This window comes from Pelophylax lessonae, assembly GCF_965119305.1.
Source record: "Pelophylax lessonae genome assembly, chromosome: 2".
Classification (NCBI taxonomy): domain Eukaryota; kingdom Metazoa; phylum Chordata; class Amphibia; order Anura; family Ranidae; genus Pelophylax; species Pelophylax lessonae.
Genome location: NC_138769.1, coordinates 299,602,585 through 299,621,157, shown reverse-complemented (window position 1 = coordinate 299,621,157; position 18,573 = coordinate 299,602,585). Strand labels below are relative to the sequence as shown.

Below are 18,573 nucleotides of genomic sequence, written 5' to 3'. Positions count from 1 at the left end.
GATGAGGGAGATCTCTGTAGTGTAAAGATCTCTTCCCAAATTGAAATCTTGCTGTGACTTAGTCTTACGCCACAGACGCTCAAGAGCACGACTACATTTTTTGAGGCTTCTGGTATTGTCTGTCTGCCAGGGTTGTAACGGTCGGGGACTGATTCTGTGTGTAGTGTGGGGGGCCAAGGCATCCAGGATAGATGACAGTGAACTGTTGTAGACAGAAGTGGCCATGTTGGGGCAGGATAGGGATGAGATTGTGTTGAAGAGACAATCTGTAGCAGAAAAAAGAAGTGAAGGGTTAAAATGGTGAAGGTTTCTACGGGTAATTGTTCGTTAGTTGGAAGGTAAGGAGGAGGACAAGGAGAGAGTGAAACTAATGAGGTGGTGATCAGAGAGAGGGAATGGAATGTTGGAGAGGTTGCGGGGAGTGCATAGGTAGGAGAACATGAGGTCAAGGCTGTTGCCATTAGAGTGAGTAGAAGCATGTGTCCATTGTTTTAGGTCAAAAGAGGAGGTTAGGCTCAGAAGTTTAGAAGTAGCAGGAGTGGTAAGATTAACAGGGATGTTGAAGTCTCCAAGAATGATTGTGGGAATTTCAGAAGAGAGAAAGTATGGTAGCCAGGCAGAGAAGTCATCAAGGAAGCCTGATAGCGGTCCAGGAGGCCGATAGATCACAGCAATTCTTAACGAAACTGGAAAAAATAGATGAATACAGTGAGCTTCAAACGAGGAGAGGGACAGAGAAGGGGGTGGATGAAGAACCTGAAAAGTGCTTTGAGGGGAAAGGAGAATTCCAACCCCACCTCCTTTCCGTCCACTAGGCCTGGGAGAGTGAGTCCACAGTAGGCCACCATGGGAGAGGGCAGCAGGAGAAGGAGAGTCAGATTCTTGAAGCCAGGTCTCAGTAATTGCAAGCAGGTTGAAGGAGTTTGCGATAAATAGGTCATGGACAGAGGTGAGTTTGTTGCAAAGTCCTCTTTACAGCGAGATCTGGGGTCTATAAGTCCCCAGATCTCGCTTCTAGGCTGGAAAGCCAGAGATGAAAAAAAAAAATTTAAAAAACGATCTTGACTTCCCAGCCGAAAAAACAGCAGTGTCTACATCTGCCAGGGACGGAAGTGACGTCATAACAACGCACCAAGCCTCTTAAGGTTATAGAGATGAGCGGGGACCATCTGGTCCTCGGTCAGCTCTATGGTAAACGGGCGCCACCGGCTAGTAAAAGAGCCTGAGGGCCACCTGTAAAAACAATCAAGCAGCTAAACAGCCGCTATTATCATTTTTACTGTGCAGGGAGTCGCCAGCAGAAAAAAAAAAGGATATCTGAGTGATGCCTGAAAAGCCAAGGGTGTCATATGACGTCCAGCGGTATGGAAGTGGTTAAAGAGTCTCTAAAAATGAAAAACAATGGCTATGAAATTACAGAGCTCAACTCTTTGAGGACACATGGGTGTAAGCCATCTAGTCCGGATGCTTTATTTTGTCTAAACGTTTCTGGACCATATCAATTTTGAGCCACTGTGGATAATTTGGGGCCATATCAATACTATATCTATTATAAACTTGAGTGCCCCATTTCCTTTGTATACCTAAAGCTGAAGAAGATATTTATTAATTTGCCTTCTCTTTGTCCCCAGTCACCAACTTGAAATTATCTTGTAAAGGGCCTACATGCTCAGTCCTGACCTTTTGGGGTCTGTCCTAATCTCTTTTGCATCCCGTCGTTTTTGTTTTCAAATTTTGCAGCCTTGATTTTCTTGTTAGATATTTGGTTATAATTTTTAACTTTTCATGATGATAATGTTTCTTAAATTGTTATATTTTATTAAATGCTCTTTTATTATTATTTATATATTTTTTTAACTTTGGATGTGAATTACATACAGTCAACTTGGAGCATTCCCAATTTTGTTCTGAGTTCTTTAATGACAACGTTCCCTCCCAGTCCAAATCTTGGAGAGCAGCCCTCGGCCCTGGAATTTTTGTTCTCTTAGCCACTTACCGACCAGGCACGTAGACCTACGTCGGCTGACTTTAAGTGGTTGTACCGGGGTGATGCCTCTAGCTAGCGTTTTTTAGAGCTGGCGGTCGGCTTTCCGGCAGTAACGACCGATGCGGCTCGGGAGCCTCTTGATCGTTACTCCAGCGAGCGGAGGGGATGCCCCCCCACTCCTGTGAGCCCCTACCACTCCCTCTAAATATATTAACCCATCTTGCCATCTTATCATCATGACTTACTCTCTTCACATTAAACCCATTACCAACCTGATCAGTGAGCCGATGACTCCTTGCAAGGTTGTCAGTTCCACTCAGTATTGCAATTTGCTCCTCCAGATCTCTAATGTGAGCTTACAAAAGGGCAACCTGCTCAAATCTGTCACAGCAGTATTATTATTATTATATAGTATTTACATAGCGCCGACAGTTTACGCAGCGCTTTACAACTTGAGGGTAGACAGTACAAATACAATACACTTTAATACAGTAGGAATCCTGCTCGTTAGAGCTTACAATTTTAAGAGTATACATCCTAGAGCTATTGGTCCATTATTGTAAGCATGCAGCACACTGTGCACTGAGAAAAAAACCTTCAACTTTGCTAGCAAGCATTCACCCAGTTTCAATATTAACATTACTGGAAATTTAAAAATGTTGCTTACAGGTTAGAAGATACCTGTTTTCTTAACTCTCCACTTGGTCAAAATTTCACTTGTTTAACAATTCCAATGTAAGCCAGCAATTTTAATGTGTGCTGTACAGAAAGTTATATAATATCTGTGAACAATTAACAACTCCCTTAAATTTGCAGACTGAAGGAATGAAAAAAGTGCTGTATATAAAGTGTCAAAAAGTGTGAGAAAAAAAAGAAAAAGAAGAAAAATGGGATTTTAAAGCTGATAGCAAAGTTCTCAAAGAAGAATAAAATACTTAAAACAAGCAGTCGCCCAACAGTCAAAAGCACAACCCCTGTTCAACAATTCGAATTTAAGCCAACAATTTCAATGTAATTCTTATATCTTGTCTTGGTGAGGATGTTGTGACTGGGACAGTAAGTAAAAGGAAGGGATCTCCCCAAGATATGCAAAAGATTTACAGGTAACAATTCTCCTCCTCTCCATCTTAAACATAATGGTTGGGGTTCCACTGTAATTGTTTAACCAGTTCCCGACTGCTTGCAGCCTTTTTACTGCGGCTCTCTTGCACGAACCTACGTCATTCGCGCGCCCGCAGCTAGAGGGCGAGAATGCGCCGTCGGTGGCGCGCTCTTGCCCCCACTAGGCAGCGGGGGATGCCGATGCACTAGGCAGGTGGCTCCAATTGCCGTCTGACACCCGCGATCGCTCTCCGCTGAGAGAGAAGAGCAGTCAGCTGTTGTAAGCACAGCTGACCGTTCTTCTCTCTGCAATGATCACAGAGCCCCTGTGATCCTTCTATATACGAACAAAGGTCTCTGTGATCATTTCACAAGCCACGTCCCCCACAGTTAGAAACACGCCCCTAGGTACACATTTAACACCTTGATCACTTACTGTGTTAACCCCTTCCCTGCCAGTGTCATTATTACAGTAACAGTGCATATTTTTAGCACTGATTACTGTAGTAACTGGTCCCCCCAAAAGTGTCAAAAATGTCAGTCAGGGGTCCGAGCTGTCCACCGCAATGTCGCAGTTCCGCAAAAAATTGCAGATCGCAAAAAAAAAAAAATAGCATAAATCATTCCCGTAGTTAGTAGACGCAATAACTTTTGCGCAAACCAACCAAAATACACTTATTGCGATTTTTTTTACCAAAAATATGTAGCAGAAAACAAATTGGCCTAAAATAGTAAAAAGAAATAATTTTTAATTTTTTTTTTTGGGAATGTTATATAGCAGAATGTGAAAATATTTTTTTTTCCCCAGAATTGTCGCTCTTTTTTTGTTTATAGCGCAAACAATAAACGCACAGGGGATCAAATACCACCAAAAGAAAGCTCTATTTGTGGGAAAAAAAGGACATACATTTTATTTGGGTACAGAATCGCACGACCATGCAATTGTCCGCTAAAGTAATGCAGTGCCGAATTGCAAAATATGGCCTGGTCATTAATGGGGGAAAATCTTCCAGTCCAGAAGTGGTTAATGACTCTTACCTGAGGCTCCCCTAGTTGCTTCCTCTGTCTCATCGATTTCTGCACAGCTTCACTTAAGGACTTGGTGTATGAAAGTAAAGCCCGAAGCTGAGAGTCTGTGAGGACCCACAACAGCTCATCTAAGAAGAACGACAGCTTGGAGGACAGCACCATGCAGTCTTTGGTCTAAGCAGAAATACAAACAACATGATATTACATAAGTATGTTAAGGAAGAACTAAACAATCCTATCCTTCACCTCCAAGGAAGCTTCCATCTTAGCCCCTGATTGATTGATCTGCAGTTGCCATTAAATGGATGGGTTTAGTTCAGCTTCAAATACAGCAGCTTTGGAGAAGATCATAAGGAAGAAAAACCTTGTTTTCCATGATTACATATAAAGAGGAGGTCAAGTCCCCCACAACAAAAATAAAAGTCAGCAGCTACACATACTAATATTAGGACACACACCTGTCCTGGAATCCAGCGATGACGACACCCAGCCACGGAGGAAGGAGGAGGGGGGGGGCGAACTTTTGAGTGATCTCGCGGCATCAAAAACGGGTACCTGCTCACCCCCAAAAGGTGCCAAAATATGGCACCAGAGGGGGGGGGGGGGAGGCAGATAAGCTGAGATTCTATTTTTGGGTGGAGAGCTCCACTTTAAGCATTTATCAAGCCACCAGAGTCCAGCGATGGAAATCACATAAAATACTACATATTCGAACTAAACACCCCCCCCCCCCCCCCCCCGAGGTGATTTATAGAATGTTGAATGTGTCTTTGGATTTGTAAACATCCTTTAGGAAATCTTTTGGATAAATAATTTGTAAAAAAAAAAAAAGAAACCCCCACTTAACTTAATTTCTAATATAACCACCCTACTATTGCTGTATAAATATAATAAAAGAAAAAAAGGGGTGTTTAAAATCCACTGACCATCAATAATTTGGGGGGGGGGGGAATAGATCTCCCTGAGGGGTCTACTTTCCAAAAACATTTGGAGTAATGTTGAGGGAGTTTTACTGTGCTGGCATTCATTTGATTGGTTTTACAACAGAAAGCAAAGGAAACTTTAATATATATGTTTTGTCTTTTTTCCTTTATATTATAATAAACAAAAAATCCACTGTTTTTTTTTTTTGCCTTCCTCTGCATCAACACTGGGTATAGGATTGGGTATAGGGAGGTTTTCTATTTGTTTATTTTTTTTTTTTATTGGTTGAACTAGATAGATTTGTGTCTTTTTTCAACCTAACTGTAACCAATAAATACCACCAAAATACAGTTCGGTTTAAAAAAATATATATATAAATTAATTTGGGTACACTATTGCATGACCAAGAATTTGCAGTCAAATATATATAGAGGCTAGTACTCAAGTAAAGTAGACCTCCAGGCAAAGAACAGTTAAAAAAATAAGGGTGTTTACTTTTTGCCTAACAAAAGATCCGTAATTGTTGGCTAGCAATTGTTTTAATATACACATCCTCTTGTATTTAGGTAGATCCTATTGATATTTACTGGTTTAGCATAGTCTACTTCTTGGGCCAGCTCCCTACTCACTGAACAAAGGTGATGATGTTGATTTATTGTCCAGTGAACAGGCTGGAGGCAGAAAGGTGACATAAGAAGACACACTACTGAATTGGAAGATAAAGAGTTTAACCCTCCTAGTTGTTCAAATCACAAAACAGGCTGACCGGAATTGCAGAGTCTCTGTCAAATGAAACAGTAAACATGGGCATTTCAGCTATGTATTTACCTATTTGCCTTGAGTGTCAGTTTTAGGTTTTTAGATCATTAGAAAGTGAGGTGTGATTGTTTTTTTACACTAAATCTCACCCTTCTTTTAAGTGCTACATTCAGTCTCCCCCCATTTGTAAGTAGACGTAGAGGAGTGGTTGGGGCATCTTCACAGCTTTCTGATGCATCAGCTTCAATGCGAAGGGTCTGCCAAGTAACTTGCTTAAATGTAAGGACCTGTTAAAAAAAAAAAAAACATACATACTCAGATATTATATTCCAAGAATGTCCTTAAATTACAAAAACAAACAAAAAAAAGATTACCTCTCCGCGCTGGGAATTGGTGAGGCGAGTGAAGCGCAAATCACTTTGCTGCCAGTTTGGGCTAACACTATAACCTTGCAGTTGCCACAGCTGTAGGGATGCACGAAATGTAGGAGACTGAATCTTAATACTGACACATCCAATTTCGAGGAACATGCCTTCAACCACTTTCTCTGCAAAACCATATTCGCTAGAATGTATAAAGAAAAAAAAAATGGGGGGGGGGGAATAGAGAGTATGTTAACATTTGATGCTATTAAAAGTGAACATCTGCTTTAAAAGTGATGGCACAGAACACTGATCTCACCTCTGACCTGAGACAACCGCAATAGGCGAAGGCCCATTTGGAGGTCGAGGATCCTCACATGTTTTCATTTCAATCTCTACTTTATCCAGCATCTTGTTGCAATATCAGCAAAGACAAACAAAATAATTCTAGTCATTCAGTTTGTTACAAATAAAGGACACTAATTAAATACACTAAAATGTTTAAGGCTGAACCCTAGGATAAGCAAATGCTGTCCTAATACAAGAGGCATGTGTATTCCTATTAGAATCCTGGTGTGCTTTGTGTATTTCTTCTGGATTAGTACTGTAATCCACCATTAATGTCGCTTCTGTACAGGAGTGTCCTGTAATGAAGACTGGTCACAGCTGCTACATATTTATGGTAAAAAAAAAAATCCCAATAAGTGTATATTGATTGGTTTGCGCAAAAGTTATTGCGTTTACAAACTAGGGGAAAGATTTGTCATTTTTATTTATTTTTTATTATTTTACTAGTAAAGGCGGCGATCAGCGATTTTTAGCGGGACTGCAACATTGCGCCAGGACAGATCGACAACTAACTGACATTTTTAACAAGGAAGAATTTAGCTGCACACCACAATCAAAGAAGTGCTTGTCAAGGTTCTTTATTCCTCGCCAGGTCAGGCAGATACAATAGGACAAGGTTGACGCGTTTCACACAAACATATTGGTGCTTGTTAACATCATCAATGTGGCACAAACACATGCCTTTTAAAGTGCAAGTTCAAAAAGAGAGCCGCACCTCAAAACACCTGTGTCAAATTGCCCACTAATGCAGGAACATAACATACCACTAATAAAAACATTGCTACAAAAAACATTGTCAGAAGAAAATGAAGATAATAAAAATCATATCAGTGAAAAAACAAAAATGATTGAAAGTAAATAAAAAAAGAGAAAAGAAAAACACAGAAAAAAACACAATGCATTATCTGCAATGCAAGTATATACAGATACATGATAAAACCAAGAAAAAAAAGCAGATGCAAATGGAAACACACAAGAAGATCAGGGATATATAAATACACATGATACAGCCCGCCACATACCCGAAAGAGTGTTTGTGGCTAGATGTCAGACTAGGGGAGAACTATAAATAGAATAAATCAATAATAATAAAAAAAGAGATATCCCCCATCTAAACATGTTCATGATAACCGTATGAATGTTCATACCCCCTATCAGGACTGCATGGAAACGATCAAGTAAAGCTACATCGCAAATTCAAGTGTGGGTGATGAGGAGTTGCACTCCCATTAAACATCGATGGAACAATAGTATAAAAATGAAAAATGCATATAAAAAATGAATTCCATATCGAAGTGTTAACATGGTATCGCAACTCATACGTGGAGCCGATACTAAAGGGAAATCCCACACTAAAATATATATATAATAATAATAATAATAAATCCTGTATAATAATATATAGGCAAACCTAATCAGAAAATAATCAATTCTTATCTTAAACTGCATAAGGAAACAGGTACCGTATTTATCGGCGTATAACACACACTTTTTCCTCCTAAAAATGGAGGGCAAAACAGCAGTGCGTGTTATACGCAATATATAAAAAAAAAAACAAAACAGGCCAGGCATCGCTGAGAGGCAGAGGGGGCGGGGCGGGCTGGGCCGAGCAGAAGGAAGGACGAGTGGTCGCCGTCATAGGAAGTCTCGCCTCCCATAATAGACAGCACAGTGGCACAATGCCCGGACGTTGGAGGTCTATCATAGGCGCCGGGACTTCAAATGACAGCGGCCACTCGTCCTCCCTTCTCCTCGGCCTGGCCTGCCCTCGCTCCGCCCAATGGCGCTGGTGAGTCAATACAGGACACTGTGCTGGCGAGGCTGCGTTACTGGACACTACGCTGGCGAGGCTGCATTGCTGGACACTACGCTGGCGAGGCTGCATTGCTGGACACTACGCTGGCGAGGCTGCATTGCTGGACACTACGCTGGCGAGGCTGCATTGCTGGACACTACGCTGGCGAGGCTGCATTGCTGGACACTTGTGAGGCTGCATTTTATTAAAAAAAAAGTTCTGAGTTCAAAGACTTTTTTTTTCCAATTTAGGCTTTTTTCCTAAAATTTCCCTCCTAAAATTGAGGTGCGCGTTATACGCTGATAAATACGGTAATTGTACTGAAGGGACAGTATGCCGTATGTCATAAAATGTATAGGAATAATATCCCTATACAGAGTTCTAACATATCCAAAATTAAAAAAAAAATGGGGTAATTTGTGTGAACATACAATAGGTCTTAGAATGACAAAAAATTACAATAAAAATAATAGGAATACATGCAGAAATGTAAAATGGTAGAAAACAAAGCAGGATGCAACCCCCCCCTATAAATATAAGGCGGGGGGATTATAACAAAGGATTTTATTCATAAAAATGGGTTAAATCCCACTCAAAATTTAACCCATAAAAGGTATTTGTGTCCTAAACTGAAAAGTTCAAAAGACTTCTTTTGCAGAGAAGTCTAAAGACCTCTCCCCCTCTCTTGGGTAAACTAACCTTCTCTATAATCTGCACTCCCACTGCCGAAGTGTCACCATTGTGGTGATAATTGAAATGGTTGGCAACATTGGTGGATTGATTCTTTTCAATACTATATAAATGTTCATAGAATCTTTCCTCAGGTGTCTGGTGGTGCGTCCTATGTATTGCACGTGATAACATACACCGCATATTAAGTATTGCAATTAAAAAACAAATTAATCCTATGTTCCTTCTCAGTGGAATAGGACTGCATCAAGTCACCTTTAATGACATGTTTGCAACAAGGTCAACCTCCAACACCGCACCCATAATTCCCTTTAAAATGCAGCCTTGTAGTAGATTTTAATGTACCAGGATTGAAAAAGCTTGGTGACAGGGAGTTGCCAAGTGTGGGAGCCCGTCTCAGAACAAAGTTAATATCATCTCTAAGGAGATCAGCACAAGTCTGATCCTCAAACAAAATTGGAAGGCATTTACGTACAATCTTTTTAATATCGTCAAACTCCTCACTGAATGGTGTACTGAATGCAAGTTACTCCTTATTAAAATTCCTTCTACTACTTCTATGGTCCTTGGATCTAGTTCCCTTCAATAGATCCTCCCTGCTTCTAGAATTAGCAGTAGATAGAGCCCTATCCAGAATCCACCTGGGATACCCCCTCTGAAGAAAACGTGAATACAGGGCCTGGGTCTAATTTTCATAAGTCTGTTGATCACTGCGAGTTCTGTGAACCCTTAAAAGCTGCCCAATGGGGATACCTTTGATAGTGTGCTGTGGATGTCCCGATTTTGCCATCAACAGGGTATTGCCAGAAAGAGGCTTCCTGTATAGACCAGTGTGAATATTGGTGCTATCACCACGCAAGTGAACATCCAAGAAGCAAATATCCCTCAAGTTTTTATCATTATTATCGAGATATTCCAGAAGGCATTCAAGGAAGCCAAGACAGACATCCACAATGAAGATCAAATCATCAATGTAGCGATGGAACATCCTAATGTGCAATCTAAATGGATTGTCAGCTCCATAAATTTGATGGCGCTCACACCATCCCATAAAGAGATTAGCGAGAGAGGGTGAGAAGCTCGTCCCCATCGCTGCCCCACACCTTTGGAGAAACCATTCCCCGCTGAACATAAAAAAATTGTGGGTTAATAGATATCGAAGAACATCTAAAATAAATAAACTGATCTCCAAACTAAACCCCATATGATGTTCCAAATAAAACCCAACCGCTTCAATAGCTGAACAGTGTGGAATGGAAGAGTAGAGGCTGGAAACATCGCAGGTGATCCACATGGAATGCTCGTCCCACCGAGTATCACCCACAATATTTAAAAGGTGGTTGTTGCCCTTGAGATAACTGGGACGATTGAAAACCAAGAGCTGTAAAACATGATTCATCCATTGGTCTAGTCTCCCATTCAGGGAACCAATTCCAGAGATAATAGGTCTCCCATGTAGGGGGTTGAGCCCTCTGTGAGTTTCTGGGAGATGATGGAAAATGGATGCCACAGGATATTCCGGAAGTAGACTTTCCACAACCTTATTTTCAAAAACACCCAACTTAACCCCTTCATTGACCAAACATGACAACAATACTTTGTATTATTTTGTGGGGGTCACATCTAAGTTTCAAGTAAGTACAAGTATATGATAATTGTCTCTCTGCCTCCTGTCCAAATATATCAACTCCCATTACCACCACCAATCCCCCTTGTCCGAATTTCTTATGACTATAGATGTATCCTCCTCCAAACTTTTGAGGGCTTTTCTCTCAAAAAGGGATAAGTTATCCCATTTAGTGTTTGTGCCCATGGATGTGCTGTAAGATCTCTCTCGATCAATTTTTGAAATGTATCCATCTCAGGGCACCTGAGTTGTGTGCCTTGGGAGAATTGGGGGATTTGTCATGGAAGAATGATGCCAATATTGGTACTGGTAGTGATTTTGAACTTGATTCTGTTAAACCATTTAAGATGCGCTAAGGTTTTTATCCCATTACTGCTCGGTGCCCTGAGATGGATACATTTAAAAAAATTGATATTACAGAGCAGGGCAACAGAAGGGATATTTGCATCTTTAACGTTCACTTGCGTGGCGATGACACTAACATTCACACTGGTCTATACAGGAAGCCCCTTTCGAGCAATACCCTGTTGATGGTAAAATCAGGACATCCACAGCACACTATCAAGGGTATCCCCATTGGGCAGTTTTTAAGGGTTCGCACAATATGCAGTGATCAACAGACCTATGAAATTGAGACCCATGCAAAGTATCCACATTTTCTTCAGAGGGGGTATCCGAGGCAGATGCTAGATAGGGCTCGATCTATTGCCAATTCTAAAAGCAGGGAGGATCTATTGAAGGGAACTAGATCCAAGGACGGTAGAAGTAGTAGAAAGAATTTCAATAAGGAGCGACTTACATTTAATACACCATGCAGTGAGGCGTTTGACGATATTAAAAAAACTGTACATCGAAACCTTCCAATTTTGTTTGAGGATCAGACTTGGACCAGACTTGGGCTGATCTCCTTGGAGAGAGTATTAACTTTGTTCCGAGGTGGGCTCCCACACTTGGCAACTCCCTGTCACCAAGCTTTTTCAATCCTGGTACATTAAAATCCTCTACATGGCTGCATGTTAAAGGGAATTATGGTTTGCGGCGTTTGAGGTTGCCCTTGTTGCAAACATATCATTAAAGGTGACTTGGTGCGGTCCTATTCCACTGAGAAGGAACATAGGATTCATTTGTATTTTAATTGCAATACCCAATATGTGGTGTATGTTATCACATGCAAACAATGTAACGTGCAATACATAGGACCAGGGCTGCTGTTAGAAATCATGGGGCCCCGTACAGCCTACCTGACAGGGCCCCCCGCCAAATATATCAAGACATTTTCACTAAAGATACACTAAAATCATTAGCAGCAGACACATTTATAACAGAGAGCCTGTGTGAATTAGCCCTATTTGCTTTTTACATTTAAACAAAGAAAAAACCTGGATTTTTGTAAGAACTTACAGTAAAATCCTTTTCTCTGAAGTTCGACAGACACACCTCCATCTAGTCAAGAGACTATAGGTTATGCTCCTCCTTTCAGGAATAGGCATTAGGCAGGAAAAAAGCTTAACCACGCCTATGCGGGCTGTCCCTGTAGGCATAATCCCACACATCCTGCTACCAAACAGTTTAGTTGCAAGCAGTGTTTAGAATAGAAAAACCCCCACTCAGAAGTAGAGGGGCAGGTGCTGCGTCTGTCAAACTTCAGAGAAAAGGATTTTACGGTAAGTTATTACAAAAATCCAGTTTTCTCCATCGTTCCTCGACAGACGCAGCTCCATCTAGTCAGAGACTATAGGGATGTCCCAAAGCAGTATATTCATGAGGGGTGGGAAGACAACGCAAACGGAAATGTAACTCCCCAAAGGCTAAAAATAGCCAACCAGGTAACATGGAGCTTAACCAGGAACAACTGGAGCTCACCCTGAAAACACAATACACCCTCAAAGAGAAACAAAAAAAAAATTGTTCTCTTTAAACCGCAGCCTGCAAAATCTTGCGGCCAAAGGAAGCATCCGAAGATGCCAACACATCTACTTTGTAGAATTTTGTAAACGTATGCACAGACGACTAACTTTCCGCCTTGCAGGCTTGCAGTACTGATGTCTGATGGCGAAAAGCCCAAGAGGCACTCAGCGCTCTCGTAGAATATTCCTTCACCGGGAAAGGAGGAACCTGACCCTTCAGTGAATAAGCCTGATCCATCTGGATATGGTCGCTGCAGACGCAGCCAATCCCTTATGAGGTCCTTTGGTAAGGATAAAAAGAGTATCTGATTTTCTAAAAGACTCAGTGGTCTCCAGATAGTTCCCGATCGTCCAAACCACATCCAAAGAGTGCAATGCAAACTCCTCAGAATGTTTGGGCTTAGAGCAGACTGAAAGCAACACAATGTCTTCATTCAGCTGAAAATCGGAAACAACCTTAGGAAGAAACAACTGATTAGGTCAAAATACCACTTTATCACCAGATAAGGCGAGCGGCAGGACAACTCCGCCAGTTCAGATACTCTGCAACCGAAAGCCCCCAAGAAGGCAACCTTCTGGGACATCGAATGCAGCGAAATCTCCCAAAAGATCTCAAAAGGAGGCTTTTGAAGAACATAATACCAGATTGAGTTCCCAAGGAGGTAGTGGGGACCTTCTCGGAGAAGCCATACGGCGCACTCCCTGTATAAAGGTACGAATCAAAGCATGCTTAGCTAACGTGTGTTGGAAATATATAGCCAAAGCCGACACTTAGCCTTTGATAGTGCCCAAAGCCAACTGCTGTTCAACTCCTTTCTGCAGAAAGGCCAAGACCCTAGCTATCAAAAACAAGAGAGGGTGCACTTTCAGTGGATTCACACCATGAAGTATACGATTTCCACGTACGATTATATATCTTTCTAAAAGTCGACTTCCTAGCCTTCAACAACGTAAGAATCACAGAGTCAGAAAGACTTCTATCTCTCAACACCTGGCTTTCAACAGCCATTCCATTAAAGCCAGCAACTGTAAAGCAGGATGGAAGATTGGACCTTGAGACAACAGATCTTCTCTTAGAGGAAGTCTCCAAGGAGCATCGGCGACCAATCTTACAAGGTCTACGTACCAAGACCAGGGAGGCCAGTCCAGAGCCACCAGAACGGCCGGAATCTCTTCCACCTCTATCCTGCGCAGAAGCCTCGGCAGGAGTTTCAAGGGAGGAAAAGGCATAAATTAGCCGATACTGATCCCAAGGGGCCACCAGAGCCTCTGTGGCATCAGCAAACAGGTCAACATTGAGGCGAGAAGCAAACAGGTCGACATTGGGTGTCCCCCACCGAACACGCAGGAGATGAAACCCCTCCGGGTGCAGGGACCACTCCCCTTGATCCAACACCTGAGGAATCCGGTAATCCGCTTGCCAGTTCTCCACACCTGGAATGTGTACAGCAGAGAGGGCTGGAATAAATTTTTCCGCCCAGGCCAGAAACTCGGCCAACTCTTTGGCTGCCAAGACACTCTTGGTGCCCCCCTGGTGATTGATGTTAGCCACAGCTGTGGCCTTGTCTGATTGAATCCGAACTGGACAATCTTGCAGATGAGTCGCTCAGACAAAGCTTTATTGCTCTGAGCTCCAAAACATTTATCAGTAGTTTTGACTCTTCCATCATCCAGGTACCCTGTACACAGAGCTTCCCCAGCAACCCGTCCCAGCCCGATAGGGTGGCGTCCGTGGTCACCACTGTCCAAAACAATGGAAGGAAGGACTTGCCCTGGCATAGTGCTGGAGACTGGATCCACCACAACAGAGCAGACATTGTGTTGTGGCTTAACCAAATCAAAGAGTCCAAGGACATTGGATCCTTGTTCCATCGTGACAAGAATCTCCCTTTGCAAAGGTCTGGTATGGAACTGAACAAACAGAACCGCCTCGAAGGTTGATACCATTAGACCCAAGGCCCGCATACAAACTCGGAGAGAGGACAGATTGTTCGCCAACAACAAGTGAATCGCCTCCTGCAACTTTTGCAGTTTGTCCGGGGGAAGAAACACCTTGGCCAAGGCTGAATCCAGAGTCAAGCCCAGATAATCTAGTTTCAAGATAGGTGTCAGCGCAGATTTCTTGAAATTGATGTTCCAACCGAAATCCTGCAGAGTTGACAGTGACCGTCAGATTCCCCAGCAAGACTGAGGAAGATTCCACTCTCAACAGGAGATTGTCTAGGTACCACAGTACCGCAATCCCCCACTGGCGCAGCAATGCCAATACCGGTGCGAAGACCTTGGTAAACACTCTGGGAGCTGAGGCGAGACCAAAGGGTAATGCCACAAATTGATATTTCTCCTCTGCGACCGCAAAGCGAAGAAGCCGCTGGTGTCCAGCGTAAATAGGGATGTGTGGATATGCGTCCTTGATATCTATGGAGGCTAAGAAATCTCCCTGGTGCAGCGACGCCACCACCTTGCAGATGGATTCCATCCAAAACTTCCGTATCCGCACAAAGCGGTTCAGGGATTTGAGATCCAGGATTGGAGGCACCTTGCCTTCCTTCCTGGACACAGTAAAGAGGTTTGAATAGAAACCTTGAAACGTTCCCGCAAAAGGAAAAGGTACAATCACTCCTTGCGACAGCCCCTCGCAAGTCCCTTAACCGGACTGGGGATAGTTGAAGATTGGACAGGAAGAACCTGTCTGATGGGCAAGACCAGAATTCAATCTTGTACCCAGATCAGATCAGTTTGTGAACACAATGGTAGTGAATAAAAGGAGGTCGAGGGTTCCAGAAAGAAACAAAGACGTCTCCCCACCCCAGAATTGGGGGAGGGCGCCCCTTCACTTGTCTGCAGGTCCAGATTGGCCGGTCTTTGCTTTCCCCGACCACGTCTACTTGGAACCCCCAGAAGACCTGAATGATTTACCTATTTTTGCGACCAAGAGGCACGAAAAAGACGTTTATGAGCATTAAAGAAAGGCCTTCGCCTAGGACATGGCACCTTGCCCTTAGAGGATTGGGAAGATGAGTGGTCTTACCCCCCTGTGGTACCTTTGATCAACTCGCCCAGAGAGGATCCAAACAGCCTCTCCCCTAAGAAGGGAAGATCAGTCAAGGCCTTTTTAGAAGCCTGGTCCGCAGACCAGCTTTTCAGTCACACCATGCGCCTAATAGCAGTCCCCACTGCCAGTGCCCTGGCCACCAACGGGGCTGAATCCAGGGATGTATCACACATGAATACCAAGGCTTGAGCTAACTGGTCCAGTAATTCCAACTCCACAGGGGGAAGCCGTTCAGCTTCCAAGTTACTTTTAAGTAACTTCACCTATTCCATAGCAGTCTGCGCTACCAAAACATTCACAAAGGTAGTCTTTAACCAGTTCCTTACCGGGCCATTGTAAAATGACGCCAGCAGGAATACTTTGTCGATCTGGGCGGGCGTCATATGACCTCCGCCCTGATCATCTGCTGCTGGCCGATCCCCGATCGGTGTAAAGAGCCATTAAAAAAATGGCTTTTTACCATGTGACCGGCTGTGTCTAATCACAGCCGGCCACATGCACTTCCCTCGTGCACGCCGCTCGCGCGGGCCCCCAGAGTGTCACTCTGACACAGTCCATTCTTGATCAGGGTAAAAAGCCAATTGAATTGGCTCTTTACCACGTGACCGGCTGTGATTGTACACAGCATGTCAACAGAGACCACGGTAACTAGCTGTTACTGCAATCTCCTCCTCACACAGGAGATTGCGGTAACAGCTAGTTACCGATTACAGTGCACCCTAAAACACACTGATTGCCCCTCCCCACCCCCCCCCCCAAAAAAGAGAACCTGTCACTAGCCCATCAAAGTACCTGTCACTAGCCCATAAAAGTACCTGCCACCAGCCCATCAGAGTACCCTAGTACCTGTCGCCAGCCCAACAGGTACTCTGAAGACAGGTACTCGGGTACTCTGATGGGCTGGTGACAGGTGCTCGGGTACTCTGGTGACAGGTACTCTGATGACAGGTACTCGAGTACTCTAATGACAGGTACTCAAAGTACCCAAGTACCTGTCACCAGAGTACCTGAGTACCTGTCACCAGCCCATCAGAGTACCCGAGTACCTGTCATCAGAGTACCCAAGTACCTATCATCAGAGTACCCAAGTACCTGTCACCAGCCCATCAGAGTACCCATCATCAGAGTACCCAAGTACCTGTCACCAGCCCATCAGAGTACCCGAATACCTGTCACCAGCCCATCAGAGTACCCGAGTACCTGTCACCAGCCCATCAGAGTACCCGAGTACCTGTCATCAGAGTACCCGAGTACCTGTCATCAGAGTACCCGAGTACCTGTCATCAGAGTACCCGAGTACCTGTCACCAGCCCATCAGAGTACCGAGTACCTGTCTCCAGCCCAGAGTACCCGAATACCTCTCTGCAGCCCATCAGAGTACCCGAGAACAAGTCATCAGCGTACCCAAGTACCTGCCACCAGCCCATCAGAGTACCCAAGTACCTGTTATCAGAGTACCTGAGTACCTGTCCCCAGCCCTTTAGAGTACCCAAGTACCTGTCATCAGAGTACCCGAGTACCTGTCTCCAGCCCAGAGTACCCAAGTACCTGTCTCCAGCCCAGAGTACCCAAGTACCTGTCTCCAGCCCAGAGTACCCAAGTACTTGTCTCCAGCCCAGAGTACCCAAGTACCTGTCTCCAACCCAGAGTGCCCGAGTACCTATCTGCAGCTCATCAAATTACCCGAGAACCTGTCTCTAGCCCATCAGAATACCCAAGTACCTCTCTGAAGCTTATCAGAGTACCCGAGTACCTGTCTCCAGCCCAGAGTACCCAAGTACCTGTCTCCAGCCCAGAGTACCCAAGTACCTGTCTCCAGCCCAGAGTACCCAAGTACCTGTCTCCAGCCCAGAGTACCCAAGTACCTGTCTCCAGCCCAGAGTGCCCGAGTACCTGTCTCCAGCCCAAAGTGCCCGAGTACCTATCTGCAGCCCATCAGATTACCCGAGTACCTGTCTCTAGCCCATCAGAATACCCAAGTACCTCTCTGAAGCTCATCAGAGTACCCGAGTACCTGTCTGCAGCCCATCAGAGTACCCGAGTACCTGTCTGCAGCCCATCAGAGTACCTATCTGCAGCCCATGCCTCCTAGATTATGTGTTGGGGTGTTTGCTTTCCAAAATAGGGTCATTTTGTGGGGGTTTCCATTGTCCTGGTGGTCCAAGGCCTTCAAAAGTGTGATAGGTTGTAATGAAATTATATGTGTAATTTATGCTCCTAGAACACCTGACAGTGCTCCTTGCATGTTGGGCCTCTGTATGTGGCTATGCTGTGACAAAGTCTCACATATGTGGTATCGCCATACTCAGGAGGAGGAGTAGCAGAATGTATTTTGGGGTGTAAGTTTTGCTATGTACATGCTATGTGTTAGAAATATCTATCTCTGAGTCCTCTGACAGTCGCCGCCCGATTGTATTAGTCTTCACTAATGGGTAATGGCGCACTCTGCAGGAGCAGGCTAGGCAGATAATTATCAGGTTAATACAAAAAAACTTTTGTACCTCAGCACACCACTAGGGGGCCATCCCACAGCCATTACCAGCAACCCAATTTGATATTACTTCAGTTTCGTAGCAAGCAGTACCGGAAGGCAACAACCCCCAGATCCAAAAACCAGAGGGGTGGGGGCGGCGACTGTCAGAGGACTCAGAGAAAATAATTTTACGGTAAGTTCTTACAAAGATTCTATTTACTCTTACGTCCTCTGACAGTCGCCGCCCGATGGTATTAGCCTTCACTAAAGGGACGTCCAAAAGCAGTACAGGTATGAGGGGTGGGAAAGCAACGCAACCAGATAAGAAGTTAACGCAACTAACCGGGCTAGTAACAACCTGAGCCCACAGAAAAAAAGTGAAACAAACCCAGAAAAAACACCCCAAGGAAAGACATTAAAATGAATGTCCCCTCAAACAACTGCCGCACTCAAAACTTTGCGGCCAAGAGGAAGCATCTGAAGATGCCAAAACGTCAAGTTTGTAAAACTTTGTGA

The 18,573-nt window shown here is 43.9% G+C and overlaps 1 protein-coding gene across 2 annotated transcripts in view; it reads right to left on the bottom strand.

Moving 5' to 3' along the window:
• Positions 1-18,573, bottom strand: part of BLTP3A (bridge-like lipid transfer protein family member 3A) — a 211,009-nt gene that overhangs the window by 97,599 nt on the left and 94,837 nt on the right. For both annotated transcript variants that reach the window (XM_082247047.1, XM_082247048.1), the window contains exons 4-7: positions 6,482-6,573; positions 6,175-6,364; positions 5,950-6,087; positions 4,127-4,291 (exon numbers count right to left, since the gene is read on the bottom strand). In XM_082247047.1, coding sequence (XP_082103173.1) covers positions 4,127-4,291; positions 5,950-6,087; positions 6,175-6,364; positions 6,482-6,573 — 585 coding nt within the window. The remainder of the gene's footprint in view (positions 1-4,126; positions 4,292-5,949; positions 6,088-6,174; positions 6,365-6,481; positions 6,574-18,573) is intronic.